Genomic DNA, 24,733 nt, shown 5'->3' with positions numbered 1-24,733 from the left:
AATCAAACTGTTTAAAACACTATAAATGAATCCATTTAATTGTATCAAATAGAAGTAGCTCCATATCAGTTTATGATGGCATACTATGCTTTCTCCTTGATAGTTATATTCACCATTTCAGAATGGTGTAATGCAAATCTGTAAGCAACGAACTCCTTGGAAAGAAAAGTCCTAAAGTACAGCATCAAGTGCCAAATAATTTGGTTAAGATTATGTTAGGTATGAACAGCAGACTTGTGAAAATAAATTGATCATGCTTCCACACAATGAACACTATTAAGTTGTTGCACTTTGTGGAAATTCTAGTGCAGAGAGGGTGATACTTTAAGTCCAAAAAAACTTTGTGAATTGTACTTTGTGGGTCAGAAGTAGAAATACGAAGCTACTACTGTTCAGGCCATGGAATCAAGTGTTTTAATCAGGGTAAATTCTTTTTTGTTATGTGGTTTGTTTACTCATTTTGTTCCCTTGCTTTTTTCCCCATCCTCTCATGGGTGGCAATCTGTTGTTGAAAATTACTAGGATTACCTTGGGGTGGACAATGTAAATTTTTTTGCTATCTGGAGTTGTACTGTCATGTTATTTTCTCTTTAGGAATTAGTGCTGAGCTCTTAGTGTTTTATGGAAGACTTTAAATACTTTGTTTAGCGCATGCTGTGTTTATTAAATAGATACACTGTGTTGAATTATAATCCGTTCATAGAGTAAAAGGCTACTATGCCCAAGGATATGTTAAAATCTTTGAGTGCTCATATCTGCAAAACAGAATCTGTCAAAGTAGATCAAGGCAAGAATCTATCTAGTCAAATACCCTGTATCTGACAGTGGTCAGATATTCTGTAAATATTTAAGGAAACAAGTGAAGAGTCTTCTGTGGTATTCTGATAGCTGGTGCCTGTCAGCAGTTATGCACTTCATTGCTCAGAATTTGAGTCTCTTCACTCAAGAGCATCATGTTCCCATCACGATATTAAACAATTAATTCATTCACTTGAAGGAAATTTTTCTTTTGACATAATAGGATGGTTTCTTGAACTTTTTTTTTTATTACACTAATATTGTCACATTTTTGCTTCTACAATCTAAAGCTTTTTTATTACGAATCCTGAGAATTTTGGTAAAGATTGCCAGTATTTGGGAGCTACTGAATCTGTAATTTGGAACAGAGTACCAGAGTAAATCATTCAGGACCTATACCAAGCTGAGTGTTAATAAGATGACACAATTTCAATGAGTGTAGAATCATTTCCTTGAAGGCAAAAAAATAATTTCCCATGAAATACCTTCTTTACTTGGGCTAATTAGATTCACATTTGAAAAATCTTCACATTTAGCAATGGCCTAATTATTTAGCCGACTATATTGTTTAAACAAAGAGGTGGTCAAAAGAGGAATTGCTTCCTATTATTTGCATGAAGTGCATTTTTTAAATTGCTATAAAAATTTGGGTCCAGCTTTATTACTGCGTTTATTTCTGTGTGAAAGTCCAAAACCAGAAGTGTAATCCTCAGGTAAGAGGATAACGTTGAGAGAGAAGATATTAGAACAAAAAAGTGGGTATAAAAATGTAAATGCTAAACCATTTAATTCAAATTCAGTGTATACTTACCTTTTGTTCTTATACTGTCAAAGCACCATTCTATGAAACAAGATACCTAGCATTGAACTCTGGAGGTTGCTTTTCTTCTTGCTTTTTATATCTATGCTACTTCTGAAACAAATGTGTCGCTCTTCCTTTTTGTTGTAGTTACAGAAAACGTAAAGGCTAGATACAGAAAGTGCTGTGAGATATATATATATGGTTGTGGAGTACACTTAGATAAACAATAGCTAATTTTGCCATAAAATATCCAATTTCTAACCCCATCACTTTAGACAGTAAAATATCTCCAGGGCCCATTTCATTATAAGTATTGTATGCAAAATGGTGGAATAGTTTTCGTGCACCTTATAATAATCTGTTAATTAAAAGTAAATAAGGCTCTTAAGTGGAAAATGAAATTATCCCATTGCTTGAAATACCTTGATGCAGTTTTTATTACAGGTTGCATATGGTATCTGTTAAGAATTTGAGCATGGGTTGGTTGTTGAATTATTGTGTGGATTAGCTGTAGTATTTGAAGGTTCTCGACTTTAAAAGCATGTGTCTGTTTTAAATCCTACATAAATTCCTCACAGTTTTTTAGAACAGTCTGTAACTCTAACCAGGGCATTTTTAACACCACAGCTTCAAACAACAGCAGAAGCAAATCTAAAACATTGCTCTGAGTGGTTTCATAACATCATTAAAAGATTTCATTTTAATTAGATAAATTCCCCCTTTCTTTAACTTTTCAACCTTTCTCTACTAAGTTCTACAAGGCAAAGGGTGAAAAGACTAACTGAATTGAATTAAATATTAAAACATTAAAATCGGCGTTTTAGAGCTCATGAGGAAAAGGTAGGGGAAAAACTCATGAAAAACATATATTTCATGCATATTTTAGATTTTATTTTAAGACCTTTCCAAAACTATTATGGATATTCTTAGTAAGAAATATTATAGGCTGTGTTGTCTCCCAGGGCAGCTAAAGTTTCCAAAAGGAAGTTCAATCTGTAATACATCTTTCACATGTTATTTTAATAAAAAAGCAAATATCGTTTGTGTGTTTCCACTGCTAAATGGAGACTCGTTGTTTGGCCATGTTTCCCTACATCAGCAAATACATTTAGAAAGAATAAAGTAAACTTTGTTTCAAGTTATGCTGATGTAAAGCATTATGTGTATGTTACAGCAAAAGTGATTTGAGGTTGAATGTGAAAATAGCTTAACTGGTGTCTCCCTGTTTCGGTGTGTGTAGGTTTTCTTACATTCATGGATTCATTTGCATATATTTGTATGTTTGCAACTTTTTGTGTTAAGCAGCCCTCTTCTTACTCTTCACTCAAGAGCAGAGAAACTTTATTGGTAATCAAATACTGTGATCTACAGAAGAGTAAATGAAGGAGAAATTACATTTGTTTAGTTTGATGTTACTGTTTTACTGGAGCGACTTGTAGTTGGTATAAAGTAAGTCACGGGAAACTGTTCACTGCATATAAGCATTGATCTGCATTATAGAACCAATAGCTCTTTCACTATTGTGGGTCATTAGTCTGGAATGTGCAGAAGGAATTATAACAAGTCTTTGCAGACTTTAAATGCTCTACAGAACAAATGCAATTTGTCTTACAAATGTGTTGTCCCTGGTAGTGGTAGAAAATGGGTCAGTCCCTTTGCCTTATGAAAAATGGTATGATAGGCAGCATATGTTTATCTTGTGTGTTTATCTGGCTTTTGAGCCAGATAAATACAGATAAATACAGTGACCACCAACTTGTTTAAGAATATAAATTTCATTCAAACCCACTTGACTGACGAAATCTAGGTTTGTCACCAAGGTCAAAGTGATGTTACAACTAGGTTTTGTGAGAAAATGTAGTGCAGATGGACCTTGTGTAAGTTCTGTTGGCTGGAACTAGACTAAGTTTTTCACTGCTCCTATCTGTTGGTTAACAGGAAAAAGTTAGCAACCAACTGTTTTTTTATTTATATAAAACTTTCAGGATTTTTAGTGGTGTCCAAGGGTCTGTCTTAACTAGAGCTAAATTCATAATTGGTTGTATATATACTAAGAAGGGTTTATTCCATTTGATAAACAATCAACATCAGAAGGAAGCATTCTGGTGAAATTAAATCCATGCCACTTTATTTCCCCAGAAGAATCATATGGCAATGAGCAGACTGTGTGGCTGGAGATAATACACACTGAAGGCTTCACAGTGATAGCTCTGACAGCCTTTGGAAAGGGGGAGATCAAGGGGGCTGATTGATGCAGGTATAGCAGAATTGGCTCATCAGTGTGGTACAATCAACAGAGGAACTTTTTTTGCTGAAGTTGCATCTTTGGTAATTGAGCACTTGTGAGTCCATCTGGTCAGGGTTGTAACACAGAGGCTTGGGAATGTAGCTTCAGTACAGCTTCAGCGATGGACATAGCTCACCTGTATGCCTGGCCTAAACTTCCCTACAGGTGTGAAAAAACATGCTTCAGGATTTTGGGCCTAGTGCCCAAGTATTGTATCAGAAATGGGGATTTAAAGCAATGGGAATTGGGACCATCTTCAGCTGAATTTTACTCTTGGTTATTCGGACTGCAGACAACGAAAGAGTTATGATACAGCTCCCATATGGATGAATGTTTTATTAATCATTCATTTAGATATATTATTGTTTTGCTTACCTACACTGACAATATGTTCTTGTTGTCCAAGAACATTTTTCCTGTTTCATGCAAAGACTTAGTGGATGTGACCGGGGATGTACTACTTGTTGGAGGCACCTGGGGAGAGCACTTAGAAGCATCAGTAATTCCAGTCATGGTCTTGAGTGTTACCTGTTCGTGGTTAGAGCACTATTTCTTTCTTTCTCCCACCTGTAACAATAGAAGATTTTGAAGGATGACTTATGCCATTCTGCTTGTCAGAGAATCCTGCTTTCTGCATTCAGGTCACAGAGGACTTATTTGTCATGACTAACTGTGGGAAGAGAAGTATAATATAAACAATTTACATGGGATTATTTGACTAAATCCTAAATTAAAAAATGTAAATAGCAACAACGTAGGTTTACCAACGCTCTGGGAGCTGGCAAGAACTTTGACAGTCAAGGACTTGTATTTCTACCTCTTACTGTAGAATGAAAGTGACTTGGTTCCCTTTGGGGTTTATGAATGGTTCAGTTTAATATATTGATCAGTGTTTTTAAATGCTTTTAAGGCTTTTAGACCAGGTGTTATTTGAGGAGTCAGTTTCTCTGGTCCTTTGTGAGCTGTTAGAGTGCTAGGGTATTACTGAGTGATTGACAAGGCATACTTCTGTTTTTGTCACCTACTTTTTATTTAATGCAAAGAATTGGAGGAGAAGAAATAGAGAATAATACATTTATCTGGGTTTTTTAGTTTTATATAATTATTTCTAAATGTTTTTTGCCTGTTTTTTTCCCCCTAATGCCACTATAGAAACTGCAGCCTATTCATGAGGAAATTAAAGTAACTTTTCTGAAAACTGTGTTCTGGAATTAATTTTTATTTGGCTTTTATTTTTTAGTGGACTTTGCATAATTTGCCAAAATCTACAAATTCTTAGTTGACTTATATTACCTTTTAAAAGTTGGGGTTTTTTCAAGTTTGCACTACATGTTTGTTAGGGATATAACCTGACATTTCTGGTAACTTCTCAGACAGTCTCCAAGCACTGACATAATTAATACATCATATAAAGAATCAAAAAGAATGAAGCTGCTCAATGACTCACAACAGCACTATGTGATAGTTTAGGACAGGAAGTGTGGAATAACTATGTGCAGCTGGATCTACAGGATGAAATTAAATTGACAGGAAATACTTAACCAAGCTGGAATTCAACCACATCCAAAGTGGAATTTGATGTGGAGACTAGCACCTTTAATTATATGAAATTTCTTTCAAAGGAACGGTTATGATCATATGTGGCCACAGTCTTAATTTTCTTGTGTTGACACTGAAATTCAGTCATTAATTGAACCAAATATTACTTGTGATAATGTCAGGATCGTAATTGTTTTTGTTATACATCCCTCTTCTCTGCAGTATTTAATTTTTGAATGGAAATGAACTTACTATTTTCCAGGACCAAATTATCAATCAATAATGAATTATTTTTGCTGTTTAATGAAAGAGTTAGAACTATTTCTCCCTCTGTTTCTTCTGTTGCTTTACTACAATTGCAGAGTGCAGACAGGACTGACTTTGGGTAATATTTTGTGAGTACACATGAAGTAAAACACAACCAAAACCCCCCTCTTTCTTTTCACTGTCCCTGAAACCTTCTCTATAACCAGTCACATAAACGTAACTTTTCCTTTTCTTCATCCTATTATTGTAGTGCTGTGGAGCCTTAATGAGAGATCCAAGCCACATTAAGATGCTTCTAGAGAAATATTTCCTGTTGTAGGGCATGCAGTAGGGAAAGCATATAGAAATAAGAACACAGTGATAATGTTGGTCCAAGCATCCCAGAATCACCAGTGCTAAAAATTTTATAGTGGTCCTGGAAAGACAGAGGTTTATTGGAAGCACTTTATTTACTTGTGGGATAGAATGGGATAAAAAAGATGGCTAATTGTTTCAAAAGTAAAATAGCAGGTTAGTGAATGCTCACAGATAATTTGTTTTAAGATGGGTATGGAAGTCTGGAAGAGGATCCAAGTGTGGAATACTTGATGCAGTCAAGAAGGAGATGAATGGAAAGTGATTTGATTAGATATGGACTTGGAAATTATTTCTGTTTCAAGGTCAGTTGCAATAAGGTGATGTCTGTTCCGTTTAAGCTGTGTGACTAAAAAGTAAAGGAAAAATGTATGTGGAAACAATTCAAATTAAAGTGAAGTCCTAGGAAAGATTTGTGTTGAGAATATGGTTTGAAAGTGTAGGTCTCTTCTTGGACAGAGTAAGTCAGGACTCAAAAAAAGACAATGAGAGAAAAAGGTCCTTCCACCATCAGCTTAAATATGGTGTTTGGTAATAAGAGTATGTGGCAATAGGCTAGAGTTTAGAGGTCTTAAACCAACTTGTAGAACCATTTTAAGTAAAACTGAGGAGGATCTTCCAAACTATGTGCTGGAGGAGTTCTTAGAGAAATAAGGGCATCAAAAAAGGGAAACATTAGGGAAGTCAAGAGAAAAATAACACTTCAGAAAGAACATCATGGTCAGTTCTACAATGAGATGATTAACAAAGAGAAAACAGGTACTTCAGTTGTCAGAGTTGGGAAGAAGTTTTTAGAGATTTGATTATGCCATGGTGATGCAAACTTGCATCAAAGATTTACTATAGCATAAAAGTGAATTTGGATTGGAGGTTTATGGCCATATTATGGAAAAACAGTGCAACAGCCAAAAAGATAGGAGATTGGAACTTGGAAAGAATCAAGGGCCATTATTAGAGGATGAAAGGGTGTGATGATGTAACAACCTGTTATTTTTTATGTTTTTTGTCAGCTATCTTGTCCTAATTAATTCTAGCATAAATTATAGAATATTCTACTTGAAAATTAGATATGCTTGTCATAAATTCTTTTCCATTGTCTTGCCTTCTATACCCATCCCGTGCTTTTCGTTGTTAAAACAGTTGGCAAATCTTTAGCTTGCTAAGTTGCACGTTATGTGATTGGTACATTGAGGCACATGTATCAGCACTGTTCCTAAATGGAAGCAGCTGGTTTTCTCTGCACTTAAGAGAACGCACAAACACACAACCAAGATCTTCAAATCCTCTGTATGCTTTGGATACAATTCCTATCCTAAAAAGCCATGCTGTGATTTCAATTAGTGCAGATGTGCACCAAGCCACCTTATTGGCTCAGAGAAGAATTCTTTTGTTTCAACACTTGAACTGCTAGATCTGGTTAATGTTACCAAATGGAAAAAAAATAACATCACACCTATGGTATTAGTCTTATACTCCAGTATCTGAAAAAGCCTTGGCAGGGGAAAAAAAATGTTATCATCTCATAGGGAAAAGCTGAATTCATACACAGGAACTGCAGGATTACTTCGACATTTTACTAGTCCCCTGTAACACCAGCAAGTCCCATAAATGCCTAATGGAAAAACAGCAGAAAATGAGATCTGCAGCAGGCCTTTAGAGATCAAATTTATGTTGCTGAACACTTTTTTCAGGTCAGGTTTAAAGGTCAAAAGAAAGTGGATAGATTAAATTTGCTGATTTTGCCAACTTTAAAGGCCCCTTTTACAGGGTTTCTGTTTCTATGGAAAGCCCCAGTATGCTTTTGTGCAAAAACTGAAACATACAGAATCTTTACTGTATTTTTCTCATGTGAGACAGACACTCATATAACAGTTATCCCCAGTGTATCCTTGAGCAGCATCTGATTTAGATCCAAGGTATGTTATCATCTTGAAGTAATTAATTCTTCCTATTAATAAAGTTTTTAGTGTATGTTCATTTCATACACAAACTCGGAGTCATTTATCACAGAGCCAGCTGTGACACCACAGTGACAGAAATAGTTACCCCAATTCGTTTTCACACTTGTGTTAAAATTTATCTCCCTGTTTCCCACACTATATTTTCCCTTCTGTATCTCCAAGCAGAAAAGGATCTCCCAGTGAGCATCACTAGCTTTAATGCTCTCTGCTCCCTTCAATATGAAGAGAATCAAGCTGTAATATCTCAGTTGAGAAGGAAGAAAGTAGAATACAAAACTTACCACAAAGGACATTCTAGATCAGTCTGCAGACATGAGGAACAAAATGAATGGATGGGAGCAGGAGGATGACTATTAGGCATCCTAAGTAATTTGGGCATAATGCCAAAACCGTCATTTTTAGAAGCAAACCACTCTCCTTTTTTCTACAGGGTAGTAATACTACACAAAGACAAGTTGAATTAGAAGCCTAGTTTCTGTACATGAAGCAGTGCAGAACAAACAGCATGTTTGTATACCTGTATTGTGTTCTGTGGTCTTACTTATATGGAGTTATTTCATTAGTCTTTAATATTTGAGTAATTCAGTGCAAGATCATTCAATATTAGCTCAATGTCAAGTCTTAATACTTCCTAATAAAATTTGTTAAAGTATGTACCCTTAGGAAAGCCTTGTATGTGTAACAACTGCAGTTGTTCTTTCAGTGTGTATAGGTACTTGTACGTTATTGTGCTTAAATTTATAGCAAATATTCACTCAAAAAGGCTTTTAAAAATACTTTTAGTTGCTACTTAATTTTAACTTTCTAGTGGATGCTTTTCTACTAAGTGATGCTTTGTAGGGCATGAGGTTTTCAGAATACTTCAAAATTTTATTAATATCAAATTCAGCTAAGACTGTTGGCTTTCAACTGTGTGTTTCCTCTGTACTTTTTAACATTAGGTATATCTTTGGAATGGAGGAATTAAGTGGCATCTTTAATTACAAGTTTACCGGTATCTCCATGGTTTGAAATATATTAGCCTCTCATTTATGAAAAGCATTTATTTTGATATAAACAAGAATGTTATTCTTACAGTTCAGTTCTTTAGCAAAGCTTGTGCTAAAGGATTTGAAGAGCTAGCTGTAATGAGACCTTTGTGTCTTGCATGGAGTCCTGTGGGAGATTTTGGTGTTTGAACTCTGCTAGCTGTGATGATTTTCAAACTCAGTTGAAATGGACATAGTAATTCCAGTCTCAGTGCTAACTGAAAGGTTTACTGAAATGTCAGCCCAAACTTTTGGTAAAATATGTCTGTCTTTTGCAATCACAAACAAAGATTGTCTGACCAGATACGGACCTTACTGAACAAAATGAAGTAGAACTTCAGGCTTGGGTTTCAATTGAGGAAGAACTTATCAGAAAATGTGCACGAACTCAGGGTAAATTTGAAAATTCTCCTTTCGGAACGGAGCTGATGGGACAAATTTTAATAAAATTGGATACATCTGTAGTGGTATCATATATCAACCAAGAGGCAGACAAAAGAAGTAGGAATTTATTGGAGGAATCCATCTGACTTTTCTTGTGGGCAGAATTACATCTGGCATTTGTGAGGGTGTGCCATTTCCCAGATCTTCACAGTATGTTGGCAGACTATTTTAACAGGCTTGGATGTTCATTGGGGAGAGCATGATCTGTGAATAGATACATAATTCACTGTAATAAAATCAGGTACAAATCTCAGAGCAGACTCTTTTGCCATAAGAATGTCCAAAGGCAAATACAAATTTGTAACAGGCAGAAAAGCAGACAAAGTATTACTGAATCAAAATGCCAGACATTCAGAAGATGTTTTATAAAAGTTTAATTTTTCAAGCAGCTCCTTGTCATCTGTATCCTCTTCTCAGAACATAGAATGATTATGATGGTAATTGTAGAAAATTGCTAGTCATCAGTGCTATTAAATATCTAAATTCTAAAATGTATTATACAGTATTGAAATTGTTGAATATTTTCCAAGGACTATTATTCACAGTGAGTATTTTGAAGTTCATTTGCTCAGAGATTGGAGTGGACAGGATACATGAGGTGTAAGCAATTGTCGTTGTGGAGACTAGATGCCAGAAAAGCAACTTCACGGCAAGACTTCGCAACTCTTGTGCATCTGAATGCAATTTATGAGAAGTAATTAGGGTCAGAAGACACCTCAGACTGCTTCTTACACATATGCCAAAGTACTGCTGTGCTGCAACCCATTCTCTGAAATCTGCTTTTTCAACAACCTGAACCATACCATGGTATTGCTCAGAGGTTATGGACTTGCATTAGTTACTAGACATCAGTACTGCTGGATTTACAAAATGAAGTGCATAGCTTTGCAGGTCTGAGGCTCTCAAGGAAGAGTCATGCAATTTCTCTGCTTCTAGGCAAGACTAGGGCTGCAGTTCCTAATAAGTAACAGCAATTACTTCTGGCTGAACCTAGCAATTAGGTGATGTTGGAGAATGTGACTATGTATATCGATGCTAAGCTAGGAAGGTATGGATGAGGCAGGTTCTTAAATGGTTCTAGTTGCCACTGGAAGAAATTATGTGGGTGCTGGCAATAGAAAACCTTGTCTCTATTGTGTATTAAGTTTCTGAAGTACTCATTTGGTCAAGCTAGAGCCTAAACCAAATGATAAATCATCATATTCAGAATAAGTTATTTCTGTTGGAGCAGTTTTGTCTGTTTTGGTGCCCGGAAGGGAAACTTCCCATCAGACTGCATGTCAAGAAAGTCAATTTCTAAACTCAAGTTCAGCAAATGTTACAGTGTCAGGACCAGTTTCATTGTTGACACAGTGGTGCTCATTTGTAAAAGCCAACGTAAAGCCTATGCCAGCAAGAAATTTATTCTCTTCTTCACAGTTCAGTTTTGTGTCCTAGTTACTGAGGAAAAAAGAGCTCACCCCCCCTTCATAGTACCATAGGTATATGGGTATGCACATTTAGTATCAAGTTTACCTTCACAGGAGCCACTATCTTGCAATAAACAATTTTTCAACAAGTAGCATTCACAACTTTTATGAAAATCTATGAGTGTTCGTTTCTGGTGCAGAGCAACTGTGCTGATTGTGCTCAGAGCTGGAGGGGTTTGCTGCAGAACTTCAGGAAGAGCTGAATGTGCCGGTGTGTAGTACTTTGACCTGAGTGACAGGTCAGAAAGAATACCTCTCTAGCCTGCCTGGTGGCTACTTGGGTACAATAAACAGACAATCTGTTTGTGTATCCTATTTCAATTATTTGTGCGGACAGGTAATATTTTATAAACCAGTCATTCCCAGTTACAATTTTTTTTGCAGTGAATTTTGAGTAAGGTTTTCCTACTACAGAAATACAGAGCATAAAAGGAAGTGCAGTGAAAGGCAGTTTGTGCTTCAAATTAGTACATCTAAAGTGAACAAAGCCATCCATTGTGTTGCTTTCTTGTCACTGTTGTAAAATATTAATTTGATAAGGACAGAGTATGTTAAAATGGGGACTGGAAAAAATGTTGAAAGTTTTTTTTTCCCCTGACTGCTTTATCATACATTATAATGTTTATTGTTGAGATTAAGTACTCTCTATTCAAGCAGTAACAAGTTCCATGGTGGAACAAAAGTAAGCAGCACTCATAAAATTCATTTTAACAAAAAGTATGAACAGAAAGATATGAAAACTATTGATTATGTTGTCTGTGGTGACATACAAACAAAGTGATAACTGTTCACATCTATAAAAGTTGAAGAATGGCAATGTCAGATTGTGCAAAGATTAACATAAGAATCTGACATCTTTGGTGAAAATTTATAATTACATTTGACGCTTTGGTAGAGAGATTAGAATGAGGGTGGAATCTTGTCAGATAATTTTTTTTTGTTGTTCATGTCATTACCAACTACTTAACCCTTTGATTAACAGCAATTATTACTATGGATAAACGTGACTGCTGGAGAGGGGAATTCATTGTCCTGTGTTTTATAGTAGTATTCAAACATCTGTTTCAGAAGGAAGATTCTTAAACTTAATTTTGATCTGCAGTTGTTCTAAGCAGTATCATATAGGTATTGCTCTCCAGGGAAAGTTTTGTGAAAGAAGCTGATACGTGTCTCTACTCCCATTCCTGAAGAAAACTAGTGCACTAAATAAAGTTGAAGAAATGTAAAATATTTATCCATGTCTTCTACTTTGGAAATACCATCTCTTTGCTTTCTTTTCCTGTTATTTGTAGAAGTGTTTGGGTTCCTACTAACCTCCTGACTGGGTTGGAGTGTAGATGTTGATGAGGAGCCATTACAGGTTCAGGAGTAAAGTGATAATCCTCGATTTCCATAGTTAGCTTTTTCTTTTAAGAGAAAGCGAGTTCCAACAAATACTGAATCACTGGGCTTTCCTATAAATGAGAGTGTGTTATTGATATGGATGTGTTAAAAAAAAAATAATCAAAAACTTGAGATTCAGACTTTTCAGGTTTGCTTTGAGCAATTCATACTGCATTTTACTTTTCATTCCCTAAAATGAAGTTATTTATTATACAGTTCAAAAATGTTCTAGTTTGGCTGTTTAAAAAGTAGAAATTATGTTTATTTAGCATAAGGAATGGATTTAAATTCTCAGAACTGAGGAGGTGATTGAGTGATCCCAGCTTCCTTTTCTTATAAAATTACTAAAACATGAGCTTAAATGCTGATTTAAAATAAGTGCTTTTTCATTTTTCTTTATTTAGATGTGTCCAATATGTCAAAGTTATTCGTTTATATTCTAATCCAGAAAGTCATGGTTATGGTATATAAATTAGCACACAGGTTAATACAGTTAAATACATTATGATAGCCTTATTATCTATTTTTCTTATACTGTCCGTTTTCAGGGACAGAAATTGGGTGGGCAGAGATTCAAGTAAAGGGCAAAAAAACCCACAGAGAACATTCTTTCAATATTAATATTCTTGTAGCAGAGCTCATTCTTGTCCATTGACTTCATAATTTGGAATTCAGGTAGGCCCCATGTGAAGTTAAAGGGATGTGGGGAGGACCTCAACTTTAAGGTGTAACTCTACTCCTAATGCCTTTACACAGTTCATTTGCAAAGTGTATATATTCGGTGGGTAAAATAAGTAATTTCTTAAATGATTGTTAGGGGTTTGTCATAGTGAATTCAAAGTTTACAATGTTGCTTTATGTTCAGCTGTCCTGAATATTTCTAAGGATATTCTAATGTTTGACTCCTTATTGTGAAAATACATTTTTCTGCATGAAATTTCTTTAAACATTTTAAAAGTCACATTAATTTCAAACATTATTTGTTTGAATTATATAATTTAAAAAATTTTTGATTGTATAAATCTCTCTTCTTTTTCCCCTGTACATTTCAACATTTCAAGAATAAGCAAATTTAATTAAACCAAACTGACTTGGGATCTAATATATAAGAGAGACATTGGTTCAAGGGGTTGAATCCCTTGAATTGCCATGTTGGAAATGTATCTTTGAATGTTACTTTGTTTCTATAAAGTAACAGTTTGGAAGCTTTGAGGGGACTTCCAAAGTCACTAATTACCAGTTACCAGTGAATTTCTTGTTATTCGTATTCTGCTTTGTTGTTCTTAATCTGTAAATTGGTTTGGAACTATAAATTCTAGTTTATCTAACAGTGTATGAAATCCATTTGTCTGTCATACATTAAGTAGAAAATACAGCCCATGTGTGTCTGTTCTTGCAGGAAAAAGGTATGACATCACACAGCATTCTTAAAATCCCACCATCAAAAATGGCATCACAACACATATGTGAGCAGCCTCCTTTAGTACTTCCTCAGTGCTATGTTGCCAGACACTAATGGAATATCTGTGATTTGCAAGTGTTCCTACCAGAAGCTTTATGTCACATAAACATTTAGTACCAAACACACCGTAACATCCCTGAAAGAGACCTGTACCCTGTTGAATTTGGATACCTACTTAGGAAGACTGAGAAGCTGTATGGGTGCATTACACTTCTGATGTGGCTAAAGTGGTGTTGTCACAGGCCACATCTCCTTAGGGAACAGATAAGTATTTGCTTACTAAGTTTCAGGGGTTTCCTGTTCTCAAAATCATTTTTTGATTGAAAACTCAGAGGTATTCTGCATCAAGAAAGGTTAGTTGTCTGCCATAGGCTGTCCACCTAACTTACCTTTTATTGACCTAAAACTGTTTTTTATAGTTATTACATATTTTAATTAAACAGAAAAAGAGTGTTTGCCCAGTCATATAACCTGTATCTGTGATACAATTTTCTCTGAAGGTGGGCAAATAATGTGACAGGAGTGGAGCTGTTTTCAAATAGAGGAGTATGGAAAATATTCAGTAGAAATGTAAAATTTATTTAGAGTTTTCAAGCATCATGAACAGTAGTGCAAATTGAAGCCTCTACTGAAACCCGCTACTCCAACAACAGTATGACATTCCAGAAACGTCACAGTGTCTTAACAGAGAAGTTTCTCCTCAGGTTCTAAGATCTGGGAGTGAAAGACTAACACTGCTCTCCCTGGTTACTGCAGTGGTCCTGCTATTAAAAGTGGGTTTCTGAGGTGTGAGCTCATGAGTTCGTTAGAGACAGGAACTTAATGTAAGTATTATTTGGCTCTAAAAAGCTAAGAGTTAGGGGTATTTTCCCCCCTTGTTTGAATTTGAAGAAAGTATTCATTCAGACTGTAATGGTAAATGTTAAGCACTTACATACTTCTATATATGCATTCTACAGGCAATTATTATTACCCAAATTAATTTAAGGGAAAATATATCTTTTTTAGAGTTTAGCAACTGTCTGCATTTCAACTATATTTCTTAATAATGTTTAGAATTAGCATAGGTCCTGACCCTTGGTTATTTGTGTATTCAGAAACAAAGTCTTTCTATAATGAAAATTAAAAGGCCAAGCAATAACATTAATGTTCTTTTAAATAATTAATTTTACTATGTGGAAGTGTGAGCTATAAATGTTTTATTGTAAACCCTGATGTGGTAATTAATCCAAGCGATTAGGACCTAATTGCACGTTCATAGTAAATGTTATATTTGCTGTCAGAGAAGTTTTTTTGGAATTGTGGTTCTAGAGCTAGAGTTGTGAGAAGAGTGATATTTAAAAGGAAGTGTTAACGCACTTATTTTTAAACCTGGTAAGCCAGAAATTGAAAGAAATACATCCTTTGTTATTTTGCCAATGACTTTTTTAGTTCTTCTAAGCATTTTATTTTACTATGCACTTAATTTTATGCAATAGGCAGTGCTTATACATTAAACTAAATGTATCATAAGGATACATAGGCTGTTTCAAATCAGCTAGCAAATACCTTGGAGAATGGGAGAGAGTACTTGTTTTATTAATCATTTACACTGTAATTTGCAAATGGCAAAAGTCCTATTAATCCATAAAACTTGTTACTTTAAAGCAAAGATTAAGTCATCCTGTGAACAGTGTTAGTTTCAGTGGTTGTACCTTGAGTACCCCTCTTGCACACCAAATGAATTCAGATCTCCACTGAAGCTTTAGAGTGGCTCTGGATTTTCATTGATACAATTTATGGAGTTTGGATACTTGGTGATTTTTGTGGATTTTTTTTTCCCCAGCAAAATTGTGCTTTGTAAATACCCTGTATGCTTCTGTGGGTCTACAGAGAGCTCGGTTTTGCCCATTGTACATCTGCTTTGCTTAGACACTCAGTTAAAGGATGAGTTAGCATTTGAATAGTGCTATAAGCTTCAGAAATCTTTTGTGCTACCTCTTGATCATTTCTTTTTTTATTCTTCATACCTACCATGCTACAGTATCAGTGTAGTCTTTCTGATGATAGGATCTTTATTAGTGAAATAATGTGCTCTTTCTTTGGGGCTCTTGAAATGTGTTCTAACGATGATAGTAATGACTTTGATTAATATTTAATCCCTGTGCTGCTGTGTTCTTATAATTTACAAGATCTCAAATGTAGTTGGGGGGAGCGAAGAAAGGTTTCTGATTAAGTGTTTTAGTATGAGAGTGCTTTGGGAAAAAATACCTATGTTTTATTATACCTAATATCAGTTTTGTAACCTGAATATAAGCAAAAGCTTTTGTAGCATGACCATGTTGTTGACAGGGAAATCCATAAGGTATAGAAGTCATGCTGGAGTTGACTTATTTTTCATGACATTTGACTCATTCTTGTATTTGTTTATGTTATGCAACAGTTGCATTCCTCTGCATCACTGAGGAATCCTGACACTGTAAGGACACAGATACAGCAGTATACACTACTATAGAGTAAGAAGTTGGTTAGCCCAAATTAGTTTCCCCCTCCACTCCAAAAGTTACAATATTTGTGTGTGTGGTCACATAACTAAAAATCTGTTGGATGTACACTGCAGAATAATTTCTATGATTTTCAGGTCATGGAGTATTCTTATCTACAGTATTCTTAAGTGGTTAAGTAACTTTGAACAGTTTTCCACAAGACTTTGTACAACCATATCAAGTAATATACATTTTTACAAGGTCTTTTGACACCCAGTCAGTCAATGGTAATTATCTACCAATACACCAATCAGTGGTTGTTTCAGTCTTTAAGTGATTTACCTGTGTTTATAAAATACACCATTGTACTAGTATAAACACATTTAATCAATAAGATACTTGTATTTGTTCTCTTCTTTGAGGCTATCTGAATAAGCAAGGAATAGGCTTGTTTAAAATGTTGGCTTATAGAGCTTTCAAACTGAGGACTAACTGTCTAGAGAATTAGAAATTCTCTATGCATTTGTAGTTACATAGATTCTCTCAATTTACTAATAGACAGTAAATATTATGTACACACCAAACTTGAATGAATTCAACATATGGTTGGTGTTTACATAATTAATGAGACGCCAAATTATATTAATGTAACTAGCCATACACAAAAAAGCAAATGTTCCACAATCATCAAGGGCCTACATTAAGCTTAGCATATTCTTTACTTCCTGAAATGCTTATTTACTAGGACAGGAACCTTGGGATTGTGCTCAAAATTGTGGAAATTAAGATTGAAAATCAATTATCTCATTGTTCCAAACATCATAAATAATATATTTACCAAATTTTAGACTTCTGGCTATTGTTTCATTAAACAATAATCAGTATGTCTGAGTTTACTGTTTGGTGTAAATGCAACATTATCTTCATATTAATACATGGGTTAGGTAAACCTAACTTTGATAAAAAGGATGTAAGGTGAAAGAAACAGTTTCCCACTTTAATCAACAATTTAACAAATATTTTAAGATGTATTGCTTTCTCAGTAAGGATTACATTATTTTTCGGTGAAGAAAAAGTGTGGAAAAGTGATTTGGGGATACTAGAGGAAAACTGGCTTGCTCTTTATCATAGCTTGTTTGATTTGCAGCTTATATTTTATTGATGGTAATACCCTGTACTTTATAATACCTTTCAACACAGAATTTCAGTCATTTCAGTAATGTTAAGTAATTAAACCTCCCACTGGTTCTGCCAATGGAGGTGTATTTATCATTATAACTATTTTGCAAGTGGGTAAACAGAGGCAAAAAAGGTTGAATTACTTAATCAAAGTAATAAAACCTCTAGGCTCCTGTCTCCCAGATGATATTTAATGCTTCTTCCAAGGTTTTGTTGTAAATCAGTATAAATAAAAATAGATATCTCACTCCCTGAGCATAATAAACTCCATAAAACTGTATGGTGAACTTCAGAGGTAATATAGAGATCTTTGCTTCCTCAACAGAGGGGCAGGTTTTAGGGAGCCATTAATTCATCTTGCCAGAATGAACTTAACCAACTTTGTAGTTTCCAAGGAAATTGGAGAGGTTTTTTTTTATTTGGGATGACACTTCCCCACACCAAACTAGGTATTTTACTGTTCTCTCACACGTGTGTACACCTCCACCTCATTGCTAAAGTTCCCATCTCTACACTCTGTGAGTGTACATCTCATAAGTAAAGTCACAACATTATTTTGTCTTAAATAGGGCTTGGAAGAACTTCCAAGAGAGTGTTTAATTTAATCAACAGTTATCTGCACTGAAAAAGATTGCCAGAGTTTTTAAAGCTAAAAAGAAATTGCTAATATATGCATAAAATAATTATTTTCTTTAACATATAATGGCAAATATTGGAGGTTTTCTGCTACTGTTGTAATCTGATAGATACTAATATGGCAGCAATCAGAGTTCACTTCAGCAACAAAGAAGCTGTTCAAGTCTGAAAGCAATCCTCTCCTCCTGACATGTTGGCACCATCATAGAAGAAAATGTCACACTCAATATAAGCACATTTACTGACAGTTAGGTTTTTTCCTATGTTACTGAAAAACTGTTTGAAACTTGGCTTTTATCAGAAACAGAAACACTGACCACTCAGAATGATAAAACAATAGTTTACAGCTTAGTCATTTTCCAGTTATAAAGCAGTGCTTTCATGAAAATAAACAATGCATACAGGAACAAGCCAAAACAATTACTCAGAGAAATTGTTGCATTCTTGCTGTCCTTGCTTTCTGATTTAAAACAACTGTCTCCAGTAGGAACTGGACGAAAAACAGTGAGTTTTGTTTCATCAAGTAACCACTTGCTGATCACTACAAGATAAAAATATAGTTCCAAAATGCAATTGATACTGTGTAGATACTTTCTAAGTTCCTAAATGACTTATTATGTGATGAACAAGTACATAGATTAAAATAACATGCATGTATTTCACCAATTTACAGACTGAACATTTCCCAAGGGAATAGTTAATAGAGCTTTTGTCCCTCCTAGAGAAAGTAAAAAACGTCTTAAAGCACAAGCACCTTCATTAGCAAAGGTCATGCTGTTTATTTAATTTGTGGGATTTTGTTAATTATTTCTGGAGGTTTTTTCCACGTTGTATTTTACTGTCTCTATAATTTGATACTGTTCTGTCATATCTAAGCAAGATAAATAATGTAATGAATCGTTTTGAGCAGGAACAGGTTGCAAGTATAAATGCTCAGAAGTCAGAGGAAGAGGTAAGGGGTCAGTAAGTCTGCTAACTTGACAGTGTTACACGTTCCAAGTATTGTGCTCAGATGTTTCAGTGTTAAGGCTAGTTTTTAAATTGTTCCCTGCTTTTTTAAACTCACATAAGTACTAAGACAGACCTCTAACTTTCCAAGAAGCTTCCTCTGGTTCCTGTTCTGAAGGAAGATGATTTCATTGCCTTGTCTCTCAGTGGGTGGGATGTGGACTGCACCCAATCTGTGCTTTGAGCAGTTCAGAGGCTAGAAGACGAAAGCCTTTGTCTCTTCTGGATGTAAGGGCACCTGGAAGCCTTGTGTAAGTTTTTCTGTCTGGAGCAGTTACCTAGTGGTTCATTCTCCTCCATCCCAAGAATTGCCATGTGTTGCAGCTTCACTCCTTCCAAGCCCTGATATTTTGCTAGACTGCAACAGATGAGACTGATGGCGGAGCAGAGCTGAGGGAAATCTCTTCTGCCCGAGTGTGTTGCTTGAAGTTCTCTTTGTGTACAGATTATAGGAAACATAACCAGGGCCAAAAGTTCTGACTTGGTTATGTCTGTTGTTTAACAGAGCAAGCTCTCTTGGCACCTTAAGTGTCTCACTCTTTTACTGGAACTGCCAGCATACTTGAAGTTAGATGATTTCTGAAGAGCTTCATCCAATCGTAGTTATTTATCAGGACTGTCACTACGTAACTGACAAACTTGCGATGTGCCTGGAAAATTCTACCCTTTAGATGGATGAGAGTGTGATGTCATCATAATTGCCTTTTTATATAAATGCTTGCTATAAAATAATTTTGGATTAAATGATGTGTTCCTTTCATGTTGGCAGAATATAGTTTGTCTTAAATGGCAGCAGACGGTTGTATATGTGTCTGAAAGTTAAATATTTTGATTGATTTTACATTGTTTTATATATATATATTGATTTTACATTGTTACCAAATGGTATTTCAAAATCAGCTCAGAAAACCATGGTTCAAATTCCTGTCACTCATATGATAAAGTTATTTTCATCTAACAAACTCTGCAAATGGGAGTGGCAAGGAAAGAGGAAGAGCTAGAAAGAAGAGAGGGCAAATGCATTTTAGTGGGTAGTAGGTTTGAAAACAACCCTAATTTTTTTATCTCTGTATGTTCTTGTGACAATATTGCTTCTGTAGTATTAAACAATAATAAATCCAAAAGCTCTTTGTTATCTTCTCAGCCTGGATTTGTCTAAATGTATACTAGATCACAGATTTTAGTTTTTTGCTTTAAGGAAGTGCTTACTGCTTATAAAAACCCCAACCAAAACTTGATCCTCACTGTGCAAATATTACATTTATGTAGTCCAGATTAATTCAGCACAAGCACATTATTTCATATGAAGAAATGATGGCAAGACATCTCAGTTTGGACAGAACACCTTACACAGAATTACTTTCCCCAATGCCAAAGTTGTTCTGGCTTCATGAGGTCCTTCAGCACTCTGATTCTGTGCTGCTGACACTTTGACACCCTTAATTTGCTGTCCTCACATCTGCTATAGCTAGTGCTATATGAGCTTAGCATAGGTCTAAAGAATCCTTTTGGGTCTGTGTGTGTGAAAAATGAAAGAGATGACTTGCAAGGACAAATTGCTTGCGTGTAAACCCACCAAATCCTTCCGGTAAGGCCACTGTCTTACTTGTAAAAGACTCTATTCACAGTATCTTGGCATATTTTTAAAGGTGTATCAAAGAATTTCTGAATATTGTAAAAGCAAGATTAGTACAATATTCTTTCTTGACTCTGTCTTTCATGTGCATCTTAATATTACATCCTAAAAGCTCTTCAGTTACAAATAAGTTACTCTGTCTCCCAGAGCCAGGTGTCTACAATACACAAATGGGGTTTTCTTATTTCTTTCTTTTTGTTTCTTTCTCACACAAGGAGAATGTTTTTCTCTGCCAAAGGACTGTATTTAAAGAGAAGGACTGCTTACAGTGCATAAGAAAAGTATTGCATGTGTGTACGTACAAACATGCATATAAATAATTCAGCCTATCCTCCTTTTTTCCTGGTGTGTGCATTAGTTCAGCCTTGCTCTCTGGCTTGTGGCACAATGGTGCCTTCCTCCTGAGACAGAAAAGAAGCTCGTGGTGTTTTGAGCAGCAGAAAGTAATGGCACATCATGAAGCAGTAGGATCTGGTATACTTGGTCTCAATCAGTGCATGCCAAAGGACTAGTGTGTGCTGCCAGTATGTTAGATAGCCTTTCATGTTTAACGGGTTCTCTTAGTACAACATTGCTGCCTGATTGTATGTCCTTGTATGTACGACATTCTTTCACAAAAATAGGTACTTACATAGTAACTTTATTTAATATATAGATGCAACCTAAGTTTCCTAGGCTATTGGAATTCCTGTAAATTAACTACATGTCTGATATTTTGATTACAGATATTTTTCTTATAGTTTTTTTAAGGTACCTTTGGGTTTTCATGATAAAAAGGTTCTCAAAAAACTCGGAAGTAGGCTGATGTGTGTAGGTGGGATACAGTATCTTATGAGAGGCCTCTTAACCTTCTTTTTGTTAGGTATAGAACTTCTTAGTAGTGAAATACAAAGTCTTTTACACCAGTGGTACCAAGTTACGTTTATTCTCACACTCAAAGCTAATGTGAGCTGACAGTTAATTGTTAGACTGGAAGGAGTAATTGACTTAGAGATTCCCTTGCATCTGTATGGACAAAAAGCAGTGGCAGCAGAAAGAGCACATGGACTCTGGTTCCAAGGAATGCACAATGTGACGTAGTGAATCCCAGTTAAATATAAGGAAACCTGTTAACTTCCATGGAGTGCGTTCCGGTTTGGAATGCTGCAACAGTGTGGTCTGTGGCTTGTCTAGTTGTAATTCTGATGTATGAAGCTATACTGGCCATAGCTGTAACTGGAATTCCACTAAAAATACAGACAAACTCAATTTAAATACTGAAGGGGGGGTCTAATTAGGTTTCTTTAAATCCAAATCTGTTCAGATTTTATACATTTTCTTCCTACTTTGTTAATTCCATTGTGTGAATTGTACTGCTACAACATTTTTGCAAAGAAATGTGATACTTGGCAAAGTTTTAATAAGAGCTCTCATGCACACCTCTTAATTTCTAGATGTTTTAGTGTCAAATAGTTATTTAAATAAAAGTAAAAAAGACTCTAAGAAGAATGCAATTAAATGGCAGGAGTGATTTTTAGGAAACCCAGGAGCTATAGCCTTTGAGGCCTTTACTTTGGAGAATCTGAAAAGCACACACTCCTATCTGCATCTCAGTGCTTTTATGTTGCCTTTCCAAGGAAAAGGGAGTTGGATGCAGGCCTAGGTTAGATCTCACGGGGATACTGTTCTGTACCTTAAATTACAATCAGATGTATTTTAGTTCAGATGAAGTTTTCAGCCTAAAATTGGTAAGAAGCCTAATTATTTGACCAGGTTACTATTTACATAGACCACTGTACAGCAATCTGTGATTTCTCCACAGCTGGCAACATGTTATCCTTGAAAGGCTTTTATGTTCAGAACAGTTTTTTTTAAAAAAATCCAACTCTGTTCATTAAATTAAAAACTAAAAGATGGTAGAGATTGCTATGGAGACAAGATGTTATATAAACTGTTCATTTTAATTCTTAAGAATGTAAAAATAGCAAAGAAGCTGCATGTTTACAGGCTTCCCGTCGTTCAGGGTACCGAGTAACTCCACAAGATGCAAAGCATTCCTGCACCCTTTAGACTTTTATTGTCATGGAGCGAACTGTGCCCAGATTTTTAAATCAATCATGTAATTTTTAGGAGAGAGTGGAGTAAGAAGAAATAAATAGAAAGACTTTCTAAGTAGTCTTTAATCTGTAGACTCTTCATTATATATATATATTATTTTTTCCAGTGAGTGGAGTGCCTGAGATGATTTGTTAGCTGAAGGATGTGGAATAAAAATATATATAGTCTCTGATCCGAAGATGTAATAATATGGATAGAAACTGGAAAATATGACCATTGATACATTATACCTTTTAGAGTGTGATGGTGACAAGTTTACAGATAGGCTGTGTTTTACTTATCAGACCTGCCTCAAAGTTGTTCATTACTGTGCCTTAGACGTTGTCCTGGCTTTAAATTTAACAGTTGCTACTTTTGCTTGAAAATTACTATTATTCGCTGACATTTGAGAACAGTTAGTAAAATGGCTTTTAGGATTATAAAAATGAAACATATAAAATTTGTTTGATTAGTGTAAAGACTAAACCTTTGCCTAATTATTAGATTAAAGAAACCGTAGGGTATCTTTATATAACTCCTGCCACACGTGTGGTTGAGGTAACCATCTACAATGCTAAATTCAAAATGGCAGCCTCAAATTATTCTTCATACAGAATTGAAATTGGCAGCTATGAGTAGTCATTTCTGTTGGAGTCTGTTTATTTTCTTTCACAACTGATACTTCCTTGAATGTTCATATTCAGAATAAAAAACAATACTTGTAGGAGGGGGAAAAGAAATTACCTGTGGAAACAGGAAAACCCCTAGGTTTTTCCTGCAAAACAGTAACAACTACTACAGTGACGACATACTCCACATTTTTATTGCAAACAAGGTAATTGATGCTCGACTTGGATATTAAGCAGCACAGGTCTGGTCACCTCTATTACTAAAAAGGGACATTTATAATTATGATGTACCACCTTTTGAAATATGAACATCAATCTTAGCTGCCATGGGAAAGTGTAATACATGGAATGCAGAGGTAGGGATTTATGTTTAATTTTGGAGGTCTGATTCTAGGCATATGCAGATTCTTTGTCACCTCCATAATATCTTAATGGAAAGAGTATTTTCCAGAAGTTTTTATCAGTGGACCTTTATGACAAAGGTGGGTTGGGGGAGACCTTCTAGAAGCAGCATACTCCACGTGGTTCCTAATATGAAATTAGTAATGTATATTTGTTTGGATGCTTGCAGGGATTCTTCCTGACGGTGTCACCTGAAGCAGTATTAAAAGTGGCTACTCAGGCTTCTGCAAACAACAAGATCTTCAGCTTGAATCTTTCTGCACCATTTATTAGCCAGTTCTACAAAGAGCCCATGATGAAAGTCATGCCTTATGTTGATGTCCTTTTTGGAAATGAGACGGTGAGTCTTAGGAAAGTAATTAAAGTATTTGTATCTCTCACAGCTAGCTGTTGGTGTCTAGGAGCCTGTTACCTGGTTCTGTGTCGCTTATAGAGATTGAGCATGTGGTGTGTCACCAGAAAATGAAATGTGCAGTCACAGGACTGGGATATTGCAGTAGATGCCAAAGATGTCCCTTGACCTGATAGAGGTATACAGCTTGCTCATTCTAGCATAGAGACATATGAAGAGTTACTCTAGGTTAAAAGACAAAATATCCAACACAGTGTTTGCTTTCAATACATGAAGTTAACTCTGTGATGGAGGAGAGCATAGGACGGGCTTCTCTAGAGCTGCTGAGGTTCTGTAACATTTCCATACCCATACTGCCATTATTAGTAGCATTTTCTGCGATGAACAAGACTCTTTGTGGAGAGGTGAGAGAAGAAAACTGAGAAACAGTTAATTGGTTCAGAAGGTTTTCATTGATTTTACGGTAGATGGACTGGCAGTGCATCCAAGGAAAGCTTATCTTTGCTATGCAACAGTTGGCAAACAGATTGCATGAAATTCTGCCTGAAAGTCCACA

At 35.5% G+C, this 24,733-nt stretch overlaps 1 protein-coding gene across 2 annotated transcripts in view; it reads left to right on the top strand.

Annotated features, from left to right (window-relative positions):
• Positions 1-24,733, top strand: part of ADK (adenosine kinase) — a 286,337-nt gene that overhangs the window by 181,080 nt on the left and 80,524 nt on the right. For both annotated transcript variants that reach the window (XM_084265348.1, XM_084265349.1), the window contains exon 7: positions 23,995-24,165. In XM_084265348.1, coding sequence (XP_084121474.1) covers positions 23,995-24,165 — 171 coding nt within the window. The remainder of the gene's footprint in view (positions 1-23,994; positions 24,166-24,733) is intronic.

Source organism: Gallinula chloropus (genome assembly GCF_964237585.1).
Source record: "Gallinula chloropus genome assembly, chromosome: 5".
NCBI classification, from domain to species: Eukaryota; Metazoa; Chordata; class Aves; order Gruiformes; family Rallidae; genus Gallinula; species Gallinula chloropus.
This window is presented reverse-complemented; position numbering and strand designations above follow the sequence as displayed.